We start from the raw sequence: 27,309 nt of genomic DNA on the forward strand, positions 1-27,309 counted from the left end.
TGATACCTTTAGTGTACACCAGGTCAGGCAGACTGTGTATAACCCATTATGGAAAATATTAAAGGTATGGGGTTCCTCGTCAAAAGCCACATTATATTATTATTACCGTTCACGTGCTCCTTAGTCGCGGAAGTGCTGAACATCGCTCTTCCATAACGTTAATTTTGTGTTTCTTGTATAAAGAAATTTTGTTTCTTGTGTTTCTTGTATACCAAGTATAAAGTGTAATGCTCAGAACATTTACCAGAACGAAAACGGGATTTATAAAAACCTGTATGCCGTTCTCCATAAGTATTGCGCATGCGCAATAGATTTTCTTGTGACGCATGTTTTATTTTACTGGTTCCAGAACATTACAATACAAGTTTATGTTTTCTTAAACAGTTAGGGCTTATATCTTTCTGAAATAGACCGTATTATTTGTGCAGAAAGGCATTATTAGTTGGCACATTCCTGCAGTGCACTTTCTCTGGTACATTTTTATTGTATTAAAACAGCTTGGTGTGCCCTAAATGCTGAACGCACGTTAATTTGACTTCAAACACAAACAAACTGTGATTTATTCTCTTCACAGAGAACAATGAGGATTATGACAAACCTGCCAGAGAGAGGACTTTCAGAGGGAAGCATCAAATTCAAGATATGAACAGGTAATGCTGCACTGAATTCATTTTGGGTTATAAACGGGCCTTCCCCAAATGAACTAAGTGTTATCTAAGCTGTAATAAATAACAAAATGACTATCCAGAAATAAAAATGTCTAGTATTACCATCTTCATTGCCATTTAGGCATGAGCATGCAGCAAGCTTGTACACATTTGAAGTCTGTATAACTTCCAAAGTGTGCTTTTTAAATAAAGCTCTTATTTCTGTGAATGTGACTGGTGTTGCTAGCAAGATCAGTGTGTTTCTATGGCTTAGTGGTCTTGCTGTATCTTCTTTCCTTTTAAAGTAAATCAGAGGAAGACATTCTTGTGGATGACTGGCTGACATCCAAACAAGTGAGTGCTTGCGCTACATCCAGAACACTGCTTATATATTTGAATAAATTTAAGTCTGCTGTCTCACTAGATCTCTGAATCTTGTCTTGAAGATCATGTGAAGTGATTGCATTCTCAGTGCACAGTATGATATGCTGATAAACAGCAGTAAATATCTGTTAAGATGCCAGGTCTCAGGTGATGGTGTCACATTCTGCCTCAGGATTGTGACAGGTGGTTTCTTCACAGGGCCAGCTGTCCTATTTTTGCAGCTAATGGTATATTATCTGCTAAATGTGTCCTACGGCACAAATACAAGGTGTTCGGCGGATAAAGGGACCTTACTACTAGAAATAGCCTTAACTTTGATAGGTTTGAGGTCTCTTGAGGATTGACCAGATTTTAAGTGAATGGAACAAAAGTCTTCACATTGCTTTAATAACTGAGAAGACTAGCTGAATTATCGCAAAAAGATTTTTTTAGTACAGCTGAATTGATTCTTTGGCATTTATCTTCTGTATTCATCAGATGTATAATATATTTAATCAGACAACAGCAGTCTGAAGAAAAAAGTCTTATTTAATATTTATATAGATGTGAAATATTACCACAAAATTGATTGGTAAACCAATAAGATATTCATTGGTACAGAAGGATAGGTTCTCATTCACATTTAATTTTGTTGAAAAGACTGTATCAGAAATGTTCAACAGCTTCTATTTTCAAATGAACGACTCATTAAATGTTGGTTGGAACATGCTTAAATCGATGGTGTATTTCTCAGGATCTCTTGGACACATCAGATGAAGAGCTGAACGATGACCTTTTGCGTAGTGATGATGAGAACGAAACTATGAGGTAGGGTGAACTTTTCCTCTTTCTGTAGCAGCCTGGTCTATAGGTGAACTGTTGGATAAAGGTTGATTTTTGATGTTCCCCAGAGCCTTTGTTTCGAGTAAGCTCTGCTCAGAGCAAACACTGCCGAAGCACATAATGGGAATGTTGTTTCAGAATGCCCTTATCTTGCTCTTTTTCCCATCTGGCAAATCTCCAAACAAGAATTATGATGCTGTGCTTGGAGAATACTGATTTCCTGTCATGGCCAATAATCTTAGTACTATTTTAAAATGGACATGTATCAATCAGTTCCTCAGTTTTGCCTTTTTTTTTTGAACACGGTTATATTTGCATTGTGATTGTGATACATTTGATGGGTTGTGTTTTCTTTTCAGATGTGCCGATGAAAGTGTTTCTAAACCAAAAGTTCAGGCGATTGCGAAGCCTTACCTTGTGTGCAAAACTCCGCACCTTGCTGAAGACCAAGCCAGATGTCCTAAAGAAGAGCAGACCGAGGTGGACCCTGGTGAAGTTTTAGACATCGAAATCAATGCTCCCTCTGGAGATGAATTTCAAGTGAGTTACCCCTTTATCTCTTCAGATAGCATTGGTTTTGTCGGTTTATTTTTTTTCTTCCCCTCCTTAAGCTCTTTCGGTGCTTTGGAATCGGCTCCCTTGAGGGAGGGAGTGACAGGGAGGTGAAATTAGATCTATTATCACTCTCTAGCAGTTTATTTGTCTGTGCCCTGACAAAGTTAGTGCTGACAGCTTGTTTGGTGGAAGGTAATGCCCCCCTGTTGTCTCCATGGCAGAACTGAGCTCTGACCTTGAGGCCCGCATCCCTGCGGAAAAGAACTCTTTGTGTTGTAGGAGAGACTCCCCGCCAATTATCAGCCTCAGATAATGCATAGGCTTCTATCAAGCCGTAAACCAAATCTGATAACGTCCTGTGTAGGTGAAAAGATTATTGACCCTTTAAAAGATATCTGTGTGACTTAAATATGGAGGCTATAACTGATGCTCTTCTCTTGTTTTCCTGTCCACCAGAGAAAGAGATTATCCCTAATAATGGAGTGATATGCGTTGTGAAGTCAATGTATCATTATTTCAAGGACATCTAAGACATTGTTGAATGAAGGCTTGCCTTTCGTTGTACGATGAGACACAATCTTTTCATAAGTGATTGAGAGCAATACAAAATAAGGTCAAATAAGCTGTCACTGGATAACCTAGACTGAGTAATTCAATGGTAATGCTATTGAATATGTTAATCAGATACAGGGACAGCTCTATCCAAATGTCAGCTGATTAGATGTTCAGATGATTAATCAATAAAACATAAAGCCTGTAATGTAATGGAAGTTAAGAATGATATTAAAAGGTTAGTTCACCCAAAAATGAAAATTCTGTCATTAATTACTCATGTCGTTCCACACCCGTAAGACTGTTCATCTTCGGAACACAAATTAAGATATTTTTGATAAAATCCAATGGCTCAGTGAGGCCTGCATTGAGAGCAAGTTAATTTAGACTTTCAAATGCCCAGAAAGGTACTAAAGATATATTTAAAACAGTTCATGTGATTACAGTGGTTCAACCTTTGTTATGAAGCGACGAGAATACTTTTTGTGTGCCAAAAAAACAAAATAATGACTTTATTCAACAATATACAGTAAAGGGCGATTTCAAAACACTGCTTCATAAAGCTTTGAAGCCTTATGAATCTTTTGTTTCGAATCAGTGGTTTAGAGCGTGTATCAAACGATCTCAAACTGCCAAAGTCACATGATTTCAGTAAATGAGGCTTCGTTATGTCATAAATGTTTAGAAATTTCAATGGTTAACGTGACTTTGGCAGTTTGATACAAATCACTGATTTGAAACGAAAGATTCGTAAAGCGTCATGAAGCAGTGTTTTGAAATCTTCCTTCTCTAGATATTGTCAAATAAAGTTGTTATTTTTAATAAAGTCTTTATTTTGTAAAATATCTTAATTTGTGTTCTGAAGATGAATGAAGGTCTTGGAACGACATGAGGGTGAGTAATTAATGACAGAATTTTCATTTTTGGGTGAACTAACCCTTTAAGGTTTTGGATAGTTTACACATGCAAAAGTAAATAGTTATTTTATTTTATTGTCTTTATATTTTTAAAGAGAAGGTGCATTTAAATTACACAGGCCTACTGATTCCAAAATTGATAATTTGCTGGAAAAAAGAGATATGTAGCTAAAGTTTGTGATCTGGTCATTTAGATTAAAAAAAAAATAAAAATAATTTTTTTTTTTTTTTTTTTTTTTTTTTTTTAAAGAAATTGTATTCAACAAGCATGCATTAAATTTATCAAAAGTAATGGTAAAGACTTTTACGTTGTTACAAAATATTTCTATTTCAAATTAATGCTGTTTTGAACTTTATTCATTGAAGAATTCTGGAAAAAATGCATTGCGGTTTCTACATAAATATTAAGCAGCACAACTGTTTTCAACATTGATAAGAAATGTTTCTTGAGTGCTGAATCAGCACGTTCGACTGATCTTTGAAGGATCATGTGACACTGAAGGCTGTAATGAGTAGAGATGCACCGATTGCAATTTTCTTGGCCGATTCCGATTTCCGATTTTTTGTTAGTGAGATCGGCCGATACCGATTTTTGCCGGTTCCGTTTCTAAGAACTATAATTGACAACATATACAAAAAAAAATCTTTTCTTCAATGCAAAGTTTTATTTTAATTAAAAAAAAAAAACAAGTAAAAGTCAGTAATAAAATATAAACAGCTCAAATAAATGCAACAGAATAAAGAGAGCTATGAAACTAAGTTTTTTTTGGGTTAACTGGGTTTCTATTCAGGTAAGAAATACTACAGAAATTAAAGTAATCAAATGTAAAATGACACATTCAGTATTATTTTACATTGGTTACATTAATTTCTGTAGTCTTTATTGTAAATATTAATACAGATCAATTCTTACCAGTAAAGTTATAAAACGTATTCAGTCAAGAGCTGAAATTGATTTTCTTTGTCTTTTGTTCTTTGATTAACATGACAGACAGAAGCAGGAATATTGGGCTGCTGTCCCTTTAAGAGTTTATGAACGGTGTTCAACGGACCCAACACTGTTATACACACAACATGGGTTCACTCTCTTAGCTATTTAACGATTCAAAACTGACTGTGTTTATCTGTATACTCGCCAAGATTGCCTGTGCCGCTGGTTTTGACATACTTTTGTATGTATTTGACAGTTTAAGTGCATTATGCTACTCGTTTTGGTACTTGTGAGTCTGTTTAACTTCTATCTCTGTTTGAGACTGAGCGTGGCTTGTTCGCTTCACTAATATAGATCAGTGGTGTGAGCGCGAAACCTGCGGGAATGACTATGATTTATGCGCAGTAAGCACTGTTTAACCGGAGCGAAGGAGGCGAGAGAGAGAGAGAGAGAGAGAGAGAGAGAGGAGGCGCCCGCGCGGGTGTGTGTCACTTCACCGTGACAGAGAAGAGAGCGAGAACGCGCATTTGACGTTATTGCCTGTGCCGCTGGTAACAAAACGGATCGGCTTGGAATCGGTAAGAAGTGAGACTGATCGGCCGATCACCGATCTGGGCCGATCATGAGGAAAATCGGCCGATTCCGATCCCTGGCCGATCAATCGGTGCATCTCTAGTAATGAGTAATGATGCTGAAAATTCAGTTTGCCATCACAGGAATATATTACATTTTAAAATCTATAAAAATACAAAACAGGCAATTTAAATTCTAATCTTTTTTTCACAATATTACTATTTGTACTGTATTTTTGTTCAAATGAGTGCAGCCTTGTTGAACTTGGTGAGCTTTGAAATGGACTTAAAGGATTGAATTGTAGATTTTCAGCAGTTCATTTACACTTGAGATCAATGTAATTTCTCCACATAATAAAGTTTAAACCCAATGAAATGAACCTACCTTGTGGTGGCTGCCATATTAAGCATCACAGGACAAGCCAAATACTGCTAACTTTATCTTTGTAGCCCCATATTAGCTGACACTTAAGGGTTTGCAGCCCCATATTGGCTGACACCAATAATGGATTTCAAGTACACCTGTGGGTAAATAAGGTATTTCTGTTATGATATTGAGAACCAAAAACTCTTGTGCTTTTGCCAGTATAAAGTCCAAGTCCACTGTTGTAGGAAACCAAAAATGGTATCCATCTTGTCATTTGCCAGCCTAACCATATAATTTGCTAAATAGATGCTTATATCTTAAATCTTGAGCTAATTGGATCCGTCTGTCACCTTTGACCTACCTCTCGATGTAATAGCAAGAGGCTGTTAGCCAGGAATGTAAACACAAACATACACCTGCAGTACAGATGGTGTCTGCTGTTAGGTTTACAGTCTCTGTGCTCAGAGTGTTAGCCTCCAATTGTGGCACTGAGCCGCATTGTTTGTGTCAGGAGTAGAGACACAAAAGGGACGGGGGCCTTTTTTTTTTTTTTTAAGTTAAGAAGGGGTGGTGTTTGTGGGGGCTGGGATTCCCATCGGCACTCTGGTCACTTCTCAGTTTTGATATGTAAGCTGACATAATTTCAGCTCTGGAGCCAATTCAGCAGTTTTCTTTAATGCTTGGTCATGCGATATTCTAGCTTAACAGAGGAAGGTAATCCAAAGGAATTTTTTTGCAATTTTGTTTAATGATTTTTAGGACTTCTAATTTTTCTCTGTTGGAGTGCTTTGTTGGCCAAAACTTAAAAAAAAAACTAATGTTGAACACTAAAATTAGTGTTGTTTGGGGAGTGATGAAGAGAACCAAACCTTTACAACTTTGAGTTGTTGGAAACAGAAAATGAAACAACCATTTCACTCATTCTTTCATCTAGTGCACACCATGCATTGTAAATTTCCAAGTATAAAAACCTTAGGAGCAGCTCTAGCAAAGCTCAATTGACATTTCAGTTTATGTTACAAATGTAATTTGCATTTTGTCAGAAGTTATGACCCTGTGCAGCACCCTATTTCCATTGAAGGGATGTGCTCCCTACCTACTGATTGGAGATGTCACCCGAAACCATTCTGTTACGCAGAGCAGTGAAATTGATTGTGACACATAGTGTGAAGGAAATAATTGCTGATTCATAGCCTGTTGAGAGGAAGACAGGTTAAAATGGAGGTTTCGATATGATGCTTGATGTATAGGTTTCACAATTGCCATTGCTGTGCGGCAGTGGCTCAGGTTTTCAGCGCTGGTCAAGTTCTTCAGCAGTTTATGTACAGTTTTGTCACCGTTCATTTTATTGCGGCATTTTTAAAGGATTAGTTCACTCCAGAATTAAAATTTGTGTAGAGCCCTTTAAAGCTTCATTGAAACTGCAATTTGGACCTTCAACCTGTTGGTAACTATTGAAGTCCACTATATGTAGAAAAATCCTGCAATGTTTTCCTCAAAATCTTAATTTCTTTTCGACTGAAGAAAGAAAGACATGGACATCTTGGATAACACAGGGGTGAGCAAATTATCAGGATTTTTTAATTCTGGATTGAACTAGTCCTTTAAAAAAGCTGCAATAAAATGAACAGTGACAAAACTACATAAACTGCTGAAGAACTTGACCAGCGCTGAAAACCTGAGCCACTGCCGCACTAACGGTTGTGAAATCACAAAAGTGATTGTGAGCAATCTAGATCACATCAGGATATTTTATATAGTTTCCTCTTTGTGTTTTGTGGAAACGAATGACTTGAAGCAGGGCTGCTTTGGTAAACAGGGATCTTCTGCTTTGGAATGAAAGACCTTGGGGCTTATAGACAGACAAGAGTATAGGGGATTGATACAAACTCCATACTAACATAATCAACACATCCCCCAGCCCCAGCAGACCAGCACTCAGTGGGAATTTATGAATTTATTAAACATAAAATGCTTATCCTGCCAACTATTTGCATGTATTAACTTTAGTACATGTAATTGTGCATTTTTCATTGGCAACTGCAAGAATGAGTATGTGTATAGATTTAGAAAAGGTTTTGGTCCTTTTGTCATGTGAGTATGTGAGCTTTGGTGAGTTTGCTTTACGAAATTATTTCAATTATCAAGGGTTATTTCTCCTCTTACTGTTGTTGACATTTGGATTATGCAAAATAACTTGGCAGTTTTCCACTTTGAGTCAATCATGCGAAATTAGCTTTGTGTTTTGCTTTGGATTTAGCATCTCTCATGTGGTAAAAAAACATCTTTTGCATTGGACGATTACTGTAAAGCCCTAAATAATATTTAATTAATGCAAAAGACAGTGGTTGCACATCCTGATAGCGCTGCAGTATTGTTCTAAACGTGTCCCTCTGATTTGTTTAATTGATGATGAAGAGAACCCTCTCCCTCTTCCTCTCGACTCCATGACGAATGCTGAATGAAGCGTTGCTGGTGTAGGATTGGCTGAAACTGCTGATTTAACATGTCAGGAGCGAGTAGAGTGAGTGTAAATTATGCATAGCTCCACATTAGCATTATGTCATGTGCAAAAAGCTGACTGGAGTTGCAGATGTCTTCATTCGCTCTAATGTAAATTCTATAGTGTCTCAAAACGGCCTGATGAAAAGGCACATTTGATGCTGATATTTGCCTTTTGCTACATATTAAATGGAGCGATATTTCTTTCTTTCTTGTAAAATGTAGTAGTACAATATCTCAATAAGCATTCACTTTTAATATTTTGTATGTATTATTTTTCTTTCTTTCTTCATTTATAAAATGTTAAAGGGATAGTTCACCCAAAAATGATTATCCCATGATTTACTCACCTTCAAGCCATCCTTGATGTATATGACTATCTTCTTTCGGACAAACACAATTGGAGATATATTTAAAAATATCCTTGCTCCTCTAAGCTTTATAATGGTTGTGAAGGGGGGGGCAGAGTTTGAAGCCCAAAAAAATTCATCTATCCATTATAAAAAAAAAAAAAAAATCCATACAGCTCCAGGCAATTAATAAAGGCCTTCTGAAGCAAAGTGATGGGTTTTTGTAAGAAAAATATCCATATTTAAAACCATATAAATTCAAATAACTAGCTTCCGGTGAACGATTGTAACCCCCGATGCAATGTATGATGCAGGATGTAAGAGTATCGTAAGCTTAGACGCCTCTCGCGGTTTAAACAAATAGGGCTGGGCAACAACCTCAAGCTCCTCTTCTCCTATATCGAAATCCTCCGACATCGTTAAGACTTCTAATTTGTATTTTGTTTTGCTCTTTCCTCTGCGCTTCCGTGTTCATCATTACGTCATGCGTCGGGTCGGAGGTTACTCTTCCACCGCAAATCGATGCGTACGGCCATCTACAGGAAGCTAGTTATTATAGTTAATAAAGTTTTAAATATGGATATTTTTCTTACAAATCCCATCGCTTCACTTCAGAATGCCTTTATTAACCCCCTGGAGCCGTATGGATTACTTTTATGATGGATGGATGCATTTATTTGGCTTCAAAATGTGCCCCCCATTTACTACCATTATAAAGCATGGTGGAGCAAGGATATTTTTAAATATGTCTCTGATTATTTAGGGCTTGAGGGTGAGTAAATTAAGGGAAAATTTTATTTTTGGGTGAACTAACCCTTTAAGTCACAGAAAGTTATGAAAAAAAATATATATAAAAATTAAATATAAAATGTATAATTAGTATAAATAAATGTCTTTCTAATTATGCTCTGTTCATTTTTTTGGCTGTTGCTCTTTGAGCAGTTTCCCTCTGACACATTTGTATTTGAGTGTAAAAATGTGTCAGGTGGCTACTCGCACCAGAGGAAATTGTTCAGTTTTAAGTGTTAATGACCTCTCTTTGTCTTTCCCTTTCTTTACCTTTCTGTCTCTCTTTCCATGTTCCTCTCAGCCCCTGTCTCTTTCTATCCTGAAGTCACGGTAATCTGTGATCATGGCATTAATAGGCACAGACAGGCGGAGGCGAGGTATCACAGCCCCTCCTTCCTCTCTCTGCAGCTCGAGTGGCAGCCCTATTGTCTGCTGGCGTCGTTGGAGTAAAGTGCTGAATTGCCCGGCTTTATTCAAATGATATCACATTTGATAAAGTCATCTCTCAATGAAGAGCATCATATAGCTCTGACCCTATTGTTGCAGATATACAGTATCATTAAACACTGCTTTTAGAAGATGTGATCAAACATGGCCTTTTTGCTCCAGCTTGCACCCTTCAGGCAAGTACGTTCCACCCACAGACGAAACCCTCCAGAGTCCTGAGTCACACCCTAGGTCTCTCTCTCTTTCTGAGCCCCCACAACACTTCAAGCCAATCGGCACTTTCCTCAGGACCAGAAGAGCCCTCTTTCGGCAAGGTCAGTCTCAGGCCTGCTGCAGCTTTTTGCCTGAGGGCTTTGCAAATTTACTTTCATTTCATCAAGCTGTTATTGCTGTGAATGGAATAATGAGCTGATAAATATTGCTGTGGGTTTAGATTTTTAGTTTGCCATTTCATCTCAACATTTAATGAATTTTCTTAAATTAGGGGTATTAATAATGCAGTTTAGTGAATTAATTGACTTATTATTATTATTATTATTATTAATAAAATATAATGTATGTTGTAATTATCAATATTGAAGATGATGATAATAATAATAATAATAATAATATTTCTATTTTTAATCATTTAAGTTGTGGTTTATCAGCAATAATAATATTTCAGAAAACAATACTTTCATAATAATAGTAATAATAATAATTATTTTTCATTATTATTATTATTATTAATGTTGTTGTTGTTTTTGTCAATAATATAATTTCTGAAATACATTTATAATAATAATAATAATAATAATAATGTGTTAAATTATTTATTACTTTTGTTATTGTTGTCAATAATAACACAATTCCAGATTACATTATATTTTAATAATATTAGTAGTAATAATTATAATTATTATTAATTAAATTATTAAATTATAAATATATAAATAATATATTCTTAAACATTCTAGTCATTATAGTAAATAACAGAACTATTAAACTGCAAAGCTCTTAATTCATTGGAATGTTCTTTAATGGCTAAGGAATGGTTCCATTTCCTGTCTTTAATGGAAGTTAAGGTGTCTGTACCGAAGTAAGTGTCAAATAGGCGTTATCCTTTTCTATTGCAGTGCCCTTGATGTCTATACAAAGCCTGGCCTGGCCTGCTGTGGTTCCCTTGAGCATCCAAGGGAGTAGCAGCTGCTCGCTCAGTGTGTGTGTGTATGTGTGTGTGTGTGTGTGTGTGTGTGCGCGCTCACAGACGGTGCTGTGTGTATATGTTTTCTACTGCTATTAATCATGAGTGCCCTGGCTAAACACTGTTTGAGTTGAATCTGTAAACATTGATAGGCGTCCTTGTGCAACTGGAAAGGTTTGATATGGGCTTTAGGCACATGTTTATTTCATTTCTAGGGAGGAGGGGGACTTAATGCTCAATAGGATGTGAGGTCACGGGCTAGGTACATATGCCCCAGCGTCAACATTTCTATTCAAAGTCTAATTCGTTATAAAATGTCGTTCTTAAATATCTTTTCCTTAAATTAGTTCTGCTGTACACATGAGATGTCAAGAAATGAGTTTTTATCATGTAACCTGAACCTAAAGTTCAATCTGTTTTCTTGTAATCAATAAACTCGCTGCTTTCTATGAAGTCCAAAATCATCGGTTGTTGCCTCTTTTAAAATGGCTTCATAAATCTGTACATGCACATTTGACATGATTACACAGGCTGATTTTTTTTTTTTTTTTTTTTTGGAAAAAGAGGAAAACATTATCATCCATTTCTAGCTGCAAGGTCAGGGCGTTTGACCAAGCACACTTCACAAATTGTTTTCCAAGCCGGTTATGTTCATGTGCTCTGGATGCCCATGATGTGATGTGTATTTTTCCACTCTCAAATATGAATCTCAATCGACTGCCACACTTCAGAGAGCAACTCAGCCTAAACCAATCAGCAGTGTTGTCGGGCCAAGGCTTGGTATGATGCCGTTTAGAATGCAGGTGACAAAATGCCCCCCGGAAACTTCCATTTGCCAGTGGGCATCTGATTAATCACGATTATCATACCATTATCATACAATCACACCCTAATCGTACATGCAGGGTCCCATCTGTGGTGTGTGTGTGTGTGTTTGTGTGCATGAGTGTGTACGGAATATTTTCTATGAAGGTGCTTAAATATTAATCCTGTCTATCATTTTAAACTTCATTTTACAACTGCATTGAGTATTCCATTGAATTGAAATGGATGAATTGCCTCCAGTGAAAGATCTCATTAATTCCATTAATTGCAGCAGAGAATGGGTTGGCTGCTGTTTGTTTGCACTGGCTGAATGACAGCTCTGATAGTGAGTGAGGCAGATAAAGGCTCTTTGCTATGGATCAGTGGATTGCCCGCAAGTTTTTAATTCAATGATGTCAGAAGTCACTTAAATGGCTGTTTGTGAAAAGAAAAATATCAAACCGCTGTCTTGTTAAAATGCATAACAAATACCAGGTCATTTGACTGATAGAGGTAAATTTTAGGCCCCGTTTACACTAGTGCGTTTTGAATACGATCCTCATCTACTCTGGTGTTTCCACAGCGTTTCAGAAACTATCTCTCTGTCTATACTACACGGATAAAAGCGCTGTTCATGCACAATAGGCTTGCGCATACAAGTGTAAACAGTTGCCTCTTGTGCATGTAGGCAGCTGCAGTATTAGAAAATGCTAAGTTTAACTGCACAATGGCTGCTAAAAAATACAACTAAGCCAACAAAGATTGCAATTCAGTCTCCATGTTATTGTTTACATGGTTGTCAAGGATACGCAGAGTGAACGTGGGCAGCCACACCAACGTTTTCAAACTAAAACGGGGCCTGCAGCGTTTTCGAAAGTCTCCATTTTTGAGGTTCGAAAACGCCGACGTAGTGTAAACGATAGTCATAACCGTAGCAAAAGTTATGCGTTTTAAAACGAAAACGCACTAGTGTAAACGGGGCTTTAGAAAATGATGCACTTTATCTTCAGCTCCGTTTAGATTTTGGCTGCAGATGTATATCTTTTTTGCACATTATAATATTTAGATGATTAAAAAGTTACCTATCCTGCAATAAATTATGTAGAAAACTCCAAAATTAATTTTGGGTGAATAATTTTGCCCTCATTTGACCTTCTTCAACGGTAGCCCTACAGCACTTTTTAATTTAGAGTGCATTGAATATAAACATCCCTCTTATGACTCTCTGATTCCACAACAGCATCTCTCCTTCAGGAAATAGGCCCAGCGGCGTGACCGTCTTCCCTCTCTATCGGTGCGGTTTCAATGGCAATTCTAATACTGAGAGTGGAAGACAACAGGCAGAGCATGATTCTAATGAAACATCCTCCCATTGTCCTCTAAATCATCTCCGTTATTGAATGCGTTGCAATCCACACCTGGCTCCAACCCTGGAGAGATTCGGCTGCCTCTATCTCTCCCTCTCCCTCCTGCTCCGTTGCTCTCGCTTTCTCTCTCTCTCTCTCTCTCTGTAAATGCAGGATTAGCCATTGAAAGAGCATGCTTGGTTATCAAATTCATACAAACGGCTTTTGCTTTTGTGTAGTGCTTTTAATTAAATCCTACTGGGGGGCTGGAACTGACCTTTTGAGTGGAGAACTGATTAAGTGCACAATGGACAGTTATTTCTGAACCACAGTCTGTTGCATAGAGCTACTGATTAACTTTCTGTTTAGGATGACTTGGCTTGAATCTCATTCACACACAGGCCAAGGAGAGTAGAAAAAAAGGAGTAATCAATTCTGGTTAAGAATGTAGATTAGGAACGATAGCATCAGGTAATTAACAGGGGTAAGAGTGGCATTTTTTTTGTATGTGAAGTACAGTGAAAAAGAGCTCATTTGAGAACCGAGATGGATATTTAAGAGGATAAAGGTGAAATCAGGGTGGTTAGCTTTTCTTTGAAAGGATTAGTGGATTGTTATCGTATGCCCCAAAAAGCTCAGTGCAATTATGTCAGATGTGCGTGATCATAATGGCAAGAGTGCCAGGAAAGTTGCTCTAACATTTGAAATCTCTCCTTAAATGTGAGCATACTAAAGACAAAAATTTTATTATTTTGCATAAAAAGAAAGAAAGAAAAAGTAATATATAAAAGGAATATAATTATATTTCAGTCTTCAGTGTCACATGATCTTTCAGAAATCAGTCAATATGCTGATTTGGTGCTATGGTGCCATTATGTTGCTTAATAAACAGGGCAGTGTATATTTGAAATAGAAATATTTTGTAACTTTATAAAGGTCTTTACTGTTACTTTTCAACAGCTTAATGCATCCTTGTTGAATGAAAGAATTTATTTTAAAAAATCTTACTGATCCCAAACTTTTAAACGGTAATGTACAAATATTATTTAAAAATAAATAAATGCATAACAATGCTTATTAAAAATATTTTTCTATTTTTATTTTCTACTTATTATAAATAAAATTTAAAAAATTTTTAAAATATAAATTATTTTATCCTTTATTTTCCGCCTCCTTAATTTGCTTCAGAGATTGAAAGCCTGCAGAATAATTTTGTTCTATTTTCTTGATGTTTTAAAATAAATGTCAGAGATTTATAGAAGATGATGTATTACTATATATGTCATTTATTTTTTTTCATGAACTGCAGTCTACATGTATTGTTTATTTGAATAAAATGTCAGGATATGTATTTTTTGGTGCTCATTTGTTGGTGTTTGTCTGTATTAGGTTGGATCTGAGTTGCGAGAAGGTCTCTCTCCTCAACCCTCTGGGCGTCATCTCATACACTCCTGCAAGGGACAGCCTGCCCCAGAGGAGACCCTCACTGGACCTTGTCGCAGTCCTGGTGAGACCACATATCCCAAATGCATACAGTGCTCCAGACGGTTGAGCAAACAAGGCTGCAAACACATCCGGTCTCGGAAGGTGTATGTTTAGTTGCACACACTTTTTTTTTTTTTTTTTTTTTTTTTTTTTTTCCCTCTCTCTCTTTTCTTTTTTCTAAACGAACCATCTGTTACCTTGATTCTCTTACAGTTATGATACTTTAGAACCCTGTAACCTAAATATATACACTAATGTTTAAAAATTTGGGGTTGGTCATTTTTTTTTTTTTTTTAATTAATTTTATTTAGCAAGGCCACATTCAATTGATCGAAAGTAACAAAAAAGACGTTTATAATATTACAAAAGATTTCTATTTCAAATAAATGTTGTTCTTTTAAACTTACTATTAATCAAAGAATCTTAAAAAATAAAAATGCATCATGGTTTTCACAAAAATACAAAGCAGCACAGCTGTGTTCAACTTCGATAATAATAATAAATGTTTCTTGAGTAGCAAATTAGAATGATTTGTGAAGGATATTGTGACTTGAGTAATGATGCTGAAAATTCAGCTTTGCCATCCCAGGAATCATTTCAATTTCAAAATGATTAAAATAGCAAACAGTTAATTGTAATAATATTTCACAATGTTACTGTGTTACTGTTTGTATTTTTCATCACATAAATGCACAAGAGATTTCTTTAAAAATCATTAAAAAACTTGATCCGATTTTAGTGTATATCATTCACAGAGTATGAATTACACAGAAATGCCCATTTGCCTTTTTGACCTTTGCTTCATCCTCAACACCTGCTGTATGCAGAGACACCCAAGGTGGAAACAGAAGTAGAGATGTCACATTAGATCAGCGGAAATATGGCAATATGGCACCCGCATGTTCACTTCCCCTCTTTTTTGTCTTTGTTTCACCCCTCCTTTAAAGAGCCAGTGTTCCCAGGACAGCATATGTTTGATCAACAACACTCTGCTTCAGTCTTGGACACTAATCCGCTCCTCGCTGGACCTGCTCCCATGGGCTCCATTCATCCTCCAGGATATGAGAGTGACCCCTTGAGGCCCAGTCCAGCTTTGCAGGGGCCCGACGGATCTGTCAAAGCTTGGGTCTTCCCACCGTGGGCACTGCTCTCTCCAGAAAAATCCATCAGCTCAGTCTGGCTGTCCCTTTACTGCTCCCTCTAGACCACAGGCACAGGTAATATTAAAGGACATAGCATAATGACCACTCCAATCTATGAGACGGCTCTGGCAATTGTGATTTGATAGATTAATGTGCGCCTTATAGAGGCTATTAACCTCTTCTGATGCTCAAGGTATTTTGCCCCATAAATACTCTTCAGGTCCTTTATTTTATCTCTAGGTGTAGGATACTTCCCATAATTAAATTCCAAGTGCGTATTTGCCCCCTTTATAAAATTTGTTGGAGCTGTGGCCTAGTGGTTAGTTCATGTTACTTTCACTTATTTAGCTGTGGGACTTATACAGGTACCATGAGTTTGAATATGGTTTGTCAAAAATGGCCAAAAAAGTACATAATGCATGTATGCGCTTCAAAGTATAAATTTGTATATAAATTTGAATAATTGTAGGCCTGTTTGTTCTCATGGAAAGATGGAGCCATAGGCTACGCTGCCCTCTAGTGTTTATAGGCAGTTTTGGGCAATTACTCTGTTTCCAGTTTGGCTTCAGTTGGCTAGGGCTGAGCTGGATCATTTTTACATCACGTCATTACATTTTGCTTTCTGTTGGTCTTTTTCTTAAACATATCTATAAATGCAATTGTAAGTATTATTTATCATCCTTGTATATTTACTTATTTGTACACAATTGAGTTGTGGAACTGGCCATGTTTATATGATATGTGTTGATGCTCACATTGAGTCTCCTAGCTAATTTTACTGATTTTATTATAATTTGTCCTAGCACATATTATGTAATTGGTGATCAGTTTGCATTTTCATTTTAATCCTCAAAGGATGTTCAATTGAAAAGTCATCAAACAACAGAGTCAGCTTCAACCCTTAAACTCTACCTCTGCCTGTCAATCAAAGAGAAAAACATCCCCATTGTGGCCAATCACAAAGCAAATCACAAATCTGCCTTCATCAGGAGTGCCGGGGAATCATTGCTTAAAGCTGCAATTTATTTAGTTTAGATTTTAGTTAGATGTATAACGCATTAAATAACTACAAATTTGAGATTTTTAATGCAGCACTTGACTAAGATAAGAAAGTTAAAAAGAGATTCTGGAAAGGAATATAGTTTTTTTGATCTTTTTTGACACTACTGTTCAAAAGTTTGGGGTCGGTAAGGTTTTTTTCTCGTTTTTGAAAGAAGCAATTATTTAAGTCTTCTGAGTCACATGATCCTTCACAAATCATTCTAATATGTTGATTTGGTGCAATGTTAAAAACATTTGTACTGCTTAAGAAACATTTCTTATTATTATCAACATTCAAAAGATTTGTACAGCTTAATTTCTTTGTGGAAACCGTAATGTAGTTTTTTTCAGGATTCTTAGAACATTCAAAAGAACATTTATTTGAGATTATAAATGTCACTTTTGATCAGTTTAATACATTCTGACCCCAAACTTTTAAATGATAGTGTACTTCTAAGATACATATCTTAGAATTATGTTACCAGATTTCATACAATTTTTGGTAATGGTCCTCTTCCCATTTCTTCACTCATCGTTTTACTGAATGTAAAATGTTGATATAACTTTACTAATCCAGCAAGCCTCAGTGGCCTTTTAGTGTAGCTGATCTCTTATTACCAACTGCGGCACATATCCATCTCTAGTAACAGCCTCCATCCCACTCAGAAACCTGCTGTGCTGGTAAGAGCTGTTGCCAGGACGGTGCAGAGTGCCAAGCCAATGGCTGTTGCCAGGGGGATGCCCATTCCTGCAAGGCAGCCAGCAAGTGCCAAGTCTAAGATATCTGCCAAAGCTCTACCAGCACCACGGATGGTGGGAAGAAATGTGGGTCAAAAGGTCAAGGTGAAGGCCCAAACTCCTCCAGCTACTCAAAAACTTCCCGCAAAGCCGCTAAACATGACAAACAACAAAGAGGTCAGTGTGATGTCTGTGACAGTCACAACTTTATTAAATGAAATCTTTGATATTAGCTGTGTTGTACTGTTTTGTTTTTGAATCGGTGTGTTTGAAGGCTTTGGAGTGTCTCACTCTTGTTTTCTATGGACGTTGATATAAAAGTGTGTGGTAATAGAGCCTTTCACCCCCATGCTCAAGGTCAGGCAATCTGTGTGAAAGCTGTTCATTAGACCAATTATTACCTCTAACAATGCAGTCAGGAGGAAATCAATAGCCACTGTCAGGGCTGTTTCAAAGCCTTGCTCTGAAAATCAATCAGTCCAGCTACTATCTGCATTCTCCTCCTTCAGTCATGTTCAGACAGCAGACATTTGCCGATATCAGAAAGGATTTTTGTTTGAAAAAATGCTTTAATTATATTTTGCAGAATGTCTGCGCCTAAAGCAATAACAGAGCACAAGAACAGTTGCACCTTTATAATGATTTTCTTTTTAATGAAATGTTCATTAAAAAATTTACTAATAAATGTCCAAGCTTGCTGTGATTATAGCATTAAATTGTTTATTAGCATAACTGGTCTGTTTTGTTATCCTCAGCGTGAGGAGGAGGAGGAGGTGTCCTACAGGCAGAGGCTGCAGGAGCAGATGCGACTAAGGGCGCAGGTTATCAAACATAAGGAACGGATGCGATCTATGCGGGCCATAAACAAGAAGCATCTGCTTCTGGAGCGCTTCCAAACTGATAGCGCCACTGGACACTGGAACAACCAAAATCAACAGAAACAGCCGTGCATTCTGAGATCTTGCCCTCAAAAGGTTACGCACCAGCAGCCCTTCAGTAATCCCCCTCGTTGTCTCGCTCTGGAGCGCCAGCCAGAATTATATTCGCTGCCTCCACAGCAGCACCAGTACCAGCTTTTAGTACCCGCACTTCAGCCGCCATGGCAACGAGCTCCACTGGCTGGAGGGAATCCATCAGGCCTTTCAGCAGAGATGCAGCATAATCAGCCTCATCAGTGGGGCACAGACAGGGTGGTGTTACAGGGGATGGAGCAAATCCCAAACCAGATGAACCAACAGTACAGTAATGACGAGGCCCATGCAGCAGATCGGCGAGCAGTTTGGCGAGGAGGCAAGAGGATGTTAGAGCAGAGAACTTCTGAGCGGCCTGTTTCCACCAAAATGGCAGTGGTCAGACAGTTCAGCCCAGGTGTAAGTACTGTGCTTTCCTATGAATACCACCTATAACTGCTACTTTTTGTGTGGAGTTTTTGCCTTTATTATGATAGGATAGTAAGCAGATAGGAAGCGAAGTGGGAGAGAGAGAGGAGGATGAGTTCGGGAAAGGTCCGCGAGCCGGGACTCGAACTCAGGTTGTCTGAAGTATAATGTGCTATATGTCGGCGTGCTGCCCACGAGGCTATCGGCGCCGAGTTCATATGTCATAATCTCAAATAACTCCCACAAGTGCTGTAACTTATTCGAGATTTACTGATATTGGCTTTATCATAGGCTGTTACAATACAGTTTATTTTGAAGTGTCTGATTATTGATGATTATTACTATACATTTTATTTATAGGCTCTTTACATGACATTCAAGGACACCTTACAAACATGATAAAACAATCAACATAAAAAAAAAATCAAATGATCCTCATTACAGCCTGGAAAGACTGAATACAAATACAATAACATAAAAGCCTTCCTAAAAAAAACAAAAAGACTTTAACTATTTCATACAACCAGTGGAAGTAAGTTCCATTAATAAGGAGCTGCATGAGTAAAGGCTTGGGATTCCATAGAAGTTGTGTGAGTTTGAGGGAGAACGAGTGAGTGCAGAAGACGACCTTAAAGTACGAGTAGGGGTGTAGATGTGAAGAAATTCAGATAAGTATGAAGGGGCAAGATTACTGAGTGCCTTGTAAGTAAGAAGTAGTATTTTACACAGTATTTAACTGGTAGCCTATGCAAGTGTTGAAGTATATGAGTAATATGTTCAGTTACAGAAGTTCTGCAGATAATTTGTGCAGCTGAATTTTGTACTAACTGAAGATTGTAGAGAAGCTTTGAAGGAATGCCGTAGAAAAGAGTGTTATAATAATCAATATGTGAAGTCACTGAAGCTTGAACAAGAATAGCAGTGCTCTTCACTGAGAGAGCAGGGCGAAGTACGTATGTGAAAATATGCAGATCGAGTGACACTGTTTGAGTTTCAAATCATAAAGCACTGTCAAAAGCCCTATTTGCATAGGATTTGTAATATCTGGGGACTTTGTGTGATTTAGAAATTACATCCCACCCCCTACACACACACACATCTGAATTTTGTGTGGCGCATTCGCACGGATAAGCGAAGCCTGTGATTTTATTCGAATTTACTGACTTATCTCCCGGATATGATGTCAAGGCTTTGCGTAACATGTCCTTATAGGTTTAGCTGTATGATATATCATAAACAGAAGAATGCTCCTTACCGCATGCTGGTATACATGTCATCCATCTCCATCTAATCATTATTTTTTGTTTTCGCTCTTCTGATGGTTTTCAGCTTTCTCTTTCTGCAAATTGTATAGTTGTATGGTGTATAGTGATATGACTCAACTCCCAAAATACTATTAAAACACACTAATGCAGCCTCCATTCTTTGTGAAAGATGGATAAAAAGGCACACAGGAAACAAAAACCTTGACAAAATGATATACGACCCCGTCAAATCACAGAGATGCCGATTCTCACTGGACTAATATTATCACAGGACCTCGGTGTTCAGCGAAATATGGTAGGTCATTTCCGGGGGAATTTTTACTTTACAAATTACAGACCTGGCCGATTTGCACCCGATTAAGATCACAGACAACCTCCGCAATTATTACAAATGACTAGAAGTCGCCAGGTAATACTAATCCCATGCGAATAGGGCTAAAGATGACACCCATATTTTTAACTTATTTAAACACAGACACTGGAAAATTATCAATGTTCACAGAGGAATAGTTAGATTTAGCCAGATTGATTTTTGAACCTACAAGAAGAATTTCATTTGTACTACTGTTAAGTTTGAGAAGATTGGATGTAAACCAAGCTTTAATCTCAGCTAAGCAATCTGAGAGGATAGATAGAGGAAAAGTAGAAGTTGGTTTGGAGGACAGGCAAAGTTGGGTGTCATTGGCATTGCAATGAAATTGAATCCCAAAATTCCTCAGAATAATACCAAGAGGTAGAAGATAAATAACATCAAGTAATTAGAGATATTAACTAATGCAGTCTCGGCGCTATGTTATGAATGGAAACCAGATTTTGTTTTTGAAACCAGAAATTGTTCATGTAAACTATTATCAGAAAGATGATCCTGGACCTGGGCTGCAACAATCCTTTCCTGTATTTTAGAAAGAAATAATAGATTTAAAATGGGGCGAAAATGATCAGTTACTTGAATTATCACAGCAGTTTTGAGTGAAGAAGAAACAGTGCCAGAGACAAGAGAATAGTGAATAATATCAGTAATTAGAGAAGAGAGAGAATGTAAGCAGGCCGTAACGAAGTACGTTGGAATAGGATCCAACTGACAATTGGCAGATTTAGGTTTTTGAGTAATACAGACTATTTCATCTGTGTTTGGAAGCTTGAAAGTGGAAAGAGTAGAAATTGGAGGTTGATCAGAACTAGAATTTAAAGGACAAGAGTCTAGATTTGATACAGACATTTGCTGATGAACGTATTCTATTTTTCTATTAAAAAGGATATAAAAGCTTCACAAAGTATAGTAGAGTACAGATAACAAGGAAAAGAATCAGTTGGCTTTAAGATATTATTTAACACAGAAAAAGGGTTCTTGTATTTCCCTTCACCAGACCTAATTAAACTAGCATAATAATCGGTTTTAGTTGTGGAAATAGCAACCTTATAATAATATATTATTGTAAGTGAGAGAAATATGCACATGACTGGATATAGAGATAAAAAATGATTCCTCCTTCCAGAACAATCCCCTTAATTCACCCCATAAATGAATTCCATCTTCCCAATGTAACATCATCACACAACGTTACACACAACTTTCCTTTCCATAACCTGTCCTAAACGACGAGAGGCACGCGAGCTTTGCGGGCCGATGAAGATAACAGGGTGTCAGTCTTAATAGAGGTTGTGGTGGGGGGGGGGGGATGTCTTTGCGGAGAAATGTCTGCAGACAGCTGAATCGATGAGGTTGCATTTGACAGAGTGGTGCGGGCCTGCTGAAAGACAGATCAGCAAGATGCTACCAAGGGACATTGTTCTGCTGTCAGTCTCATCCGCGCTGACAATGTTATCTCTCTCCCTCTCTCCAGTATCAAGTATCTTTCAGGTGTTCAGAATTGGATGTCACCCCCTGAAGACGTTCAATTAATCTTTGGTGTGTGTTTGCAGGCAAAAAGAGTGTGTGTGTGTGGGCACGTTCTCTTAATACCTGTAAATAGAGAGTTGCTAGTATGGCGGATTTGGATTGAAGAGCTTAGCCACAGATAAGGGAAATTAATTTTTCATCAGGAATAATAGCAGGCGTGCCAACAGGGAACACAAAGCAGGAGTGAAGGCGAGCGGGGAATTTGTCAAGTGTTGTCACCCCGGGATAATACTGCTTAGTCTGTGATTGGTGTAATGGAGGGCTGTGATTTCTGTGGAGAGGGATTAATCACTTTACACTGTGCTGAGAGCAGCGGAATACAGATAGCGCTGTTTCACTGTGTCAGGTTGTGCTGCTTTGATTCGGGATGTCCTTGGGACATGTTTATAGCATAAAATGGTCTAAAGTTGTATTCACACTCAATGCATCAAAACGGGAGTATCTTCCAGAGCAGTAAATCCCTTTATAGAAGTATCAGTGAGTTTACTGGCCGGTAATGTCTAATTTCACTGGTCCTTATACATTCGTAATTATACCTATTTTGGATGAAAACCTCCATACAATGAACCTGTAACCATTTGCATTTCTCACCGATGTGCCAATCTGCTCTCCACTATTGGTCATTCAACTCAAACTAGGCTCTTAAACTTGAGCTTTAAACTTACAACTTTGTCAATGGCTGAATGGCTTAAAAGTGGTTTCAGTGGTTAAAGGTAGTTCACCCAAAAATTAAAATTCTGTCATTTTTTACTCACCCTCAGTAGCGGCTGGTGCAAAAAGTATTTTGTATTGTAAAAGTATTTGAATAGGCTAATTGTTAAATATCCATTTAACAAGTGATATAATAATGTATCTATCTATCTAAAACATGGACAATTCAGTATTTAAAGCATGCCATAGGGCTGAGATCTAAAAAAAATATCTGTATTTAATTAAAAAAAAAAAAATGTATTTAAGATCCTGCCCAATATTGTCTTAGAAACAATGTTCATATTGAAGGCTATAAAAACAAACATGAATGTATCTGTGTTGTATGTGCTATAAATTTTGCAAAAAAGGGGGTCAAATCACATTAGGCCTAGGCTACATTCTAAAATTGTACCTTTACAATCTAAAAACAAAATGTTTTTTGAAGCAGAAATTAAATACACTATACTAAAAATGAAAATAAATAAAAACAAAAGAACAGACTAATAATTATTATTATTTTGATTACCCTAGAATAGTCACTTTACCCAGTTACTGCTATCGTACAAATACACTTAGTTGTAGGTTCGAAATTCTACATATGACATAATTATGTTCGCCAACAAAAACAAATTTTCAACAAATATTTTAAGCAAAATGTATTTTACTCAGATTGAACTCCGTCTGTTCGGCACGCGGCGGCGCTCGTTCACGGAAGTTTGTGCTTGCTGAAGGCTCATCCACACCTGACTGCAAAATGGAAATATTTTCTCGACTTTCTAACTTTTACAGATGGAGAATATGTCTGTGAAATGTAAATTATGCACTGAGGAAATTAGTAAATGTCACTTCAGCTTAAAAAAAATTATTAATAGAGGTATGTTTGTTTCCACCAATCGCTGCACAAGTTAAGGTTACGTAGGATGACCAAAGCACGTTAGTGCGAGCCCTCCCGAACCCATAGAGATTGCATTGCAGTGCCTGCAGTTCGAAAAAAAAAGTCATGTTTTAAATATGTTTTTAGTACCTTTCTGGGCATCTGAAAGAGTTAATTATCTTGCTGGCAATAGAGGCCTCACCAGAGGTGGGTAGAATATCCAAAAACTGTACTCAAAAGTACAAGTACTTATAGAAATATTTACTCAAAGTAAAAGTCAAAGTAATAATCTTAATAGTTGCTTGAGTAAGAGTAAAAAAGTATCCAATGAAAAAAAACAAAAAAAACAAAAAAAAACTATTCAAGTAGCTAGTTACTAGTTACTTTGTAACGTGTGTGTGTGTGTGTGTGTGTGTGTGTGTGTATATATATATATATATATATATATACACACACACACCATATTGCCAAAACTTTAATGACATCCCATTCTTAAGCCGTAGGGTTTAATATGGAGTTGGCCCACCCTTTGAAGCTATAACTGCCTCAACTTTTCTGGGAAGGCTTTCCACAAGGTTTAGGAGTGTGTTTATGGGAATTTTTGACCGTTCTTCTAGACGCGCATTTGTGAGGTCAGGCAGTGATGTTGGCGAGAAGGCCTGGCTCACAGTCTCCGCTCTAATTCATCCCAAAGGTGTTCTATCGGGTTGAGGTCAGGACTCTGTGCAGGCCAGTCAAGTTCCTCCACACCAAACTCACTCATCCATGTCTTTATGGACCTTGCTTTGTGCACTGGTGCACAGTCACGTTGGAACAGGAAGGGGCCATCCCCAAACTGTTCCCACAAAGTCGGGAGCATGAAATTGTCCAAAATGTCTTGGTATGCTTAAGCATTAAGACAACTGGAGTAATGATGCTAAAAAATTCAGCTTTGTCATCACAGGAATAAATTACATCTTTAAATGTATTAAAATTCACAATATTATTGTTTTAATGTATTTTTGATCAAATAAATGCATTCTTGGTGAGCATAACAAACTTTTAAAAAACCTTTTTACTGACCCCAAACTTTTGAATGGTATTCTTCTAATTTTTGTAATCAAATGAATTGCATGATATGCTGATTAATTAAATGAATCGCATATATGAATATTTGCTATGGAAAAAAGATTCATTCCCAAATTAAATTATTTCAAAGACATTACATTATAGTGGCAGTAAAGTTAATAATTCATAGTTAATTACTAGTTACTTACGCTCCATGTGTTTTTAAATGTGTCTTGTGTAGGCGGTTGTTTACACAGTCTGTATTGGCTGCTCTCAGTAGGTGTTGTTTGGCAGTAGTAGAGTACTGAAGAAGAAATTGAAGGTGGTTAATTGCTCTAATTATTTGGGGGTTTTTTGTTTTGTTTTTTTGTATTTTTATTTTGTGTTTTTTAATCGCACTAAATGAATGCCTTGACAACCCTAATACATTGTCTGATAATACCACAGACTGTCTCATAGACCATGTGGGAAAAATCAATTATATCCATGTCTGTACTCCTGCAGGAAATGTTGTGATGCTGTCTAACATCATAACATAGTCTGTGGGAGTTCCATTGTTGTACATCACTGTAGGCCAGTTGTTTTGACTGTAGGCCTGGGGATGCCCATGGCTTTCACAGCAGTGTAGTGGTCAGGTGTGACATTGAGCCCCAGCAGCTGAGAGAGGTGTGGAACTTGAAGCAGAGAGAGTCGCAGGGACTCCTGATTTGTTTATGCTCATTAAGCTCTGAGGTGGGAGGTGGGACACTCGGCAGGACGACAGGAAGGTGGATGTAGCATGGGAAGGTCAGGAAGACACATGGAAGTGACTAAAAATACACTGAGAGCTCAAGTCCATCCTTAGGCCTGCATGCCAACATTAGTGATGAAAAAGAGGTTCATAAGAGAGAAAGAGATTAATATTAAAGCAGAACTTAGTAACTTTTTTTTTACCTTCATAAATAGTTTTCTAAGTCCTTACAATGGTTAATTGACTTGTAGTGGTGTGTTTGAGGCGAGCACTAACCCCCTCTGGCACGTCTACGCCAGAAAACAGCACTTGCAAGTTGAGCTGCACCGACCTGAAACAATCTCGTCTCATGTTCACGTTCACGTGAGAGTGACTAAATGCTTTACGGTAATTCAAAAACAATGTATATATTATGACTTTATAAGACAATTTTGAAAATTACCCACCTCCATCGAGTGTACTGTATTTGCAAATTACCCACCTCCTCTTTCTTGTACTGTATAGTGTACTGTATGTGTAACGTGAAAGTAAGGTTAATAATATAACTTGGAGAACACAATTTTCAGTTTTACTCAAATTAGGGAGATGCAAAAATGAGTACACCCCACTGAAAGTCTCTGGAGCAAAGCTAAATTTAAGACTACAAATGTCTAATTTAACAAGAATTCAACCACAGGTGAGTCTAATTATTCATTACACAGTTGTCCAGCAGACAGTTGACTATAAAAGGGTGTTAAAACCCCTTCCCATTTCATGCTGTCAGCAATGGCACCACATGGAAGAGCATGAGTGCTACTGGTGTCGGGGAGCTGCATTTCATTGATGGCATCATGAATTCACAGATGTACTGCTCTATACTGAAAGAGAAGATGCTACCATCACACATCTTTTCCAACATGACAATGATCCTAAACACCTAAACATCTAAGGCTTGAAAGTGATTCAGTGGCCAAGTATGTCTCCTGATCTGAACCCAATTGAACACCTATGGGGAATTCTGAAGAGACAAGTTGAGCATCCATCCATCCATCATCCATTCTCTAAAAGAGGTCATTCTTGAAGAATGGAAAAAGATAGATGTTGCAAACTGTCGCCAACTTGTTCATTCCACGCCTAGAAAACTTGGTGCTGTCATTAGAATCATGGAGGTCATACAAAGTACTAGATGTATTAGTTTTTGTTGTGGGGTGTACTCATTTTTGCATCACCCTAATTTGAGTAAAACTGAAAAATGTGTAATCTAAGTTATAATATTAACCTTACTTTCATGTTATAAGTTAAACAGATGTTATATTAAACTTAGTCTTGTCAACATTTTGGAAATTGTTTTTGTGTTCATTGAGATATTGTTTAAAATGTTACTTTTCAAAGGTGTGAAATGTTAAAGACACTATTTTAAGAATATTTTATAGGTACAGATATGTTTGATTCATTTGATGGATGTGATCTTATCCTTTTTTAACATTCCTGTTCTTTTTTGTTGTTGTTGTTTTTGCTACAGACTGGAAATGGGAGCACAAGCTCTGATCTCACGTTACAGATGAGTGAAGAGGCTAAAGCAGTGACTGAAATGAAGGCCAGAATTGTCACCTTCTCTATGCCTGATTCATCTCCACCTTCATTTCTAAATCACGGTCTTAAGCTAAACTGTCTCAAAGAGGAGAGAGGATCAGGCCCAAACCAGCCCCAGGAAAAGGTAAATCAGGAAAAGTCTCTGTCCTTATCCTGTTGTAATTGTTTGCGAGTGCTGCACTTATTTTTGGTCTTTATGACTTATTTTCCTTATTTCTGTCCAGTATGCCTGTGGAACTTGTTAATCATGTGTCTGGGAGTTTTATCCTTAAGGTGCA

General features: G+C 37.3%; 2 protein-coding genes across 3 annotated transcripts in view; both read left to right on the plus strand.

The window, feature by feature from the left end:
• On the plus strand, positions 1 to 15,857 carry LOC125251328. Of its 2 annotated transcripts, none has more exons than XR_007180974.1 (7): positions 1 to 64; positions 575 to 650; positions 953 to 1,001; positions 1,765 to 1,838; positions 2,213 to 2,393; positions 9,998 to 10,149; positions 10,951 to 11,448. XR_007180974.1 is itself a non-coding variant. In XM_048164317.1 (7 exons), exons 2-7 carry the CDS (start codon positions 643 to 645, stop codon positions 15,855 to 15,857), a joined length of 687 nt encoding a protein of 228 aa, XP_048020274.1. In that variant the 5' UTR covers positions 207 to 472; positions 575 to 642. The 2 variants fall into 2 exon arrangements, 1 of the variants encoding a protein (XP_048020274.1); XM_048164317.1 differs by lacking the exons at positions 1 to 64; positions 9,998 to 10,149; positions 10,951 to 11,448 and adding exons at positions 207 to 472; positions 14,558 to 14,675; positions 15,601 to 15,857.
• The window catches only part of LOC125251327, an 18,159-nt gene continuing 6,586 nt past the window's right edge, over positions 15,737 to 27,309 (plus strand). Inside the window, exons 1-4 of the mRNA XM_048164316.1 lie at positions 15,737 to 15,870; positions 17,503 to 17,751; positions 18,330 to 18,944; positions 26,961 to 27,155. Coding sequence (XP_048020273.1) covers positions 17,557 to 17,751; positions 18,330 to 18,944; positions 26,961 to 27,155 — 1,005 coding nt within the window. The 5' untranslated portion in view covers positions 15,737 to 15,870; positions 17,503 to 17,556. The remainder of the gene's footprint in view (positions 15,871 to 17,502; positions 17,752 to 18,329; positions 18,945 to 26,960; positions 27,156 to 27,309) is intronic.

This window comes from Megalobrama amblycephala, linkage group LG17 (assembly GCF_018812025.1).
Source record: "Megalobrama amblycephala isolate DHTTF-2021 linkage group LG17, ASM1881202v1, whole genome shotgun sequence".
Lineage (NCBI taxonomy): Eukaryota > Metazoa > Chordata > Actinopteri > Cypriniformes > Xenocyprididae > Megalobrama > Megalobrama amblycephala.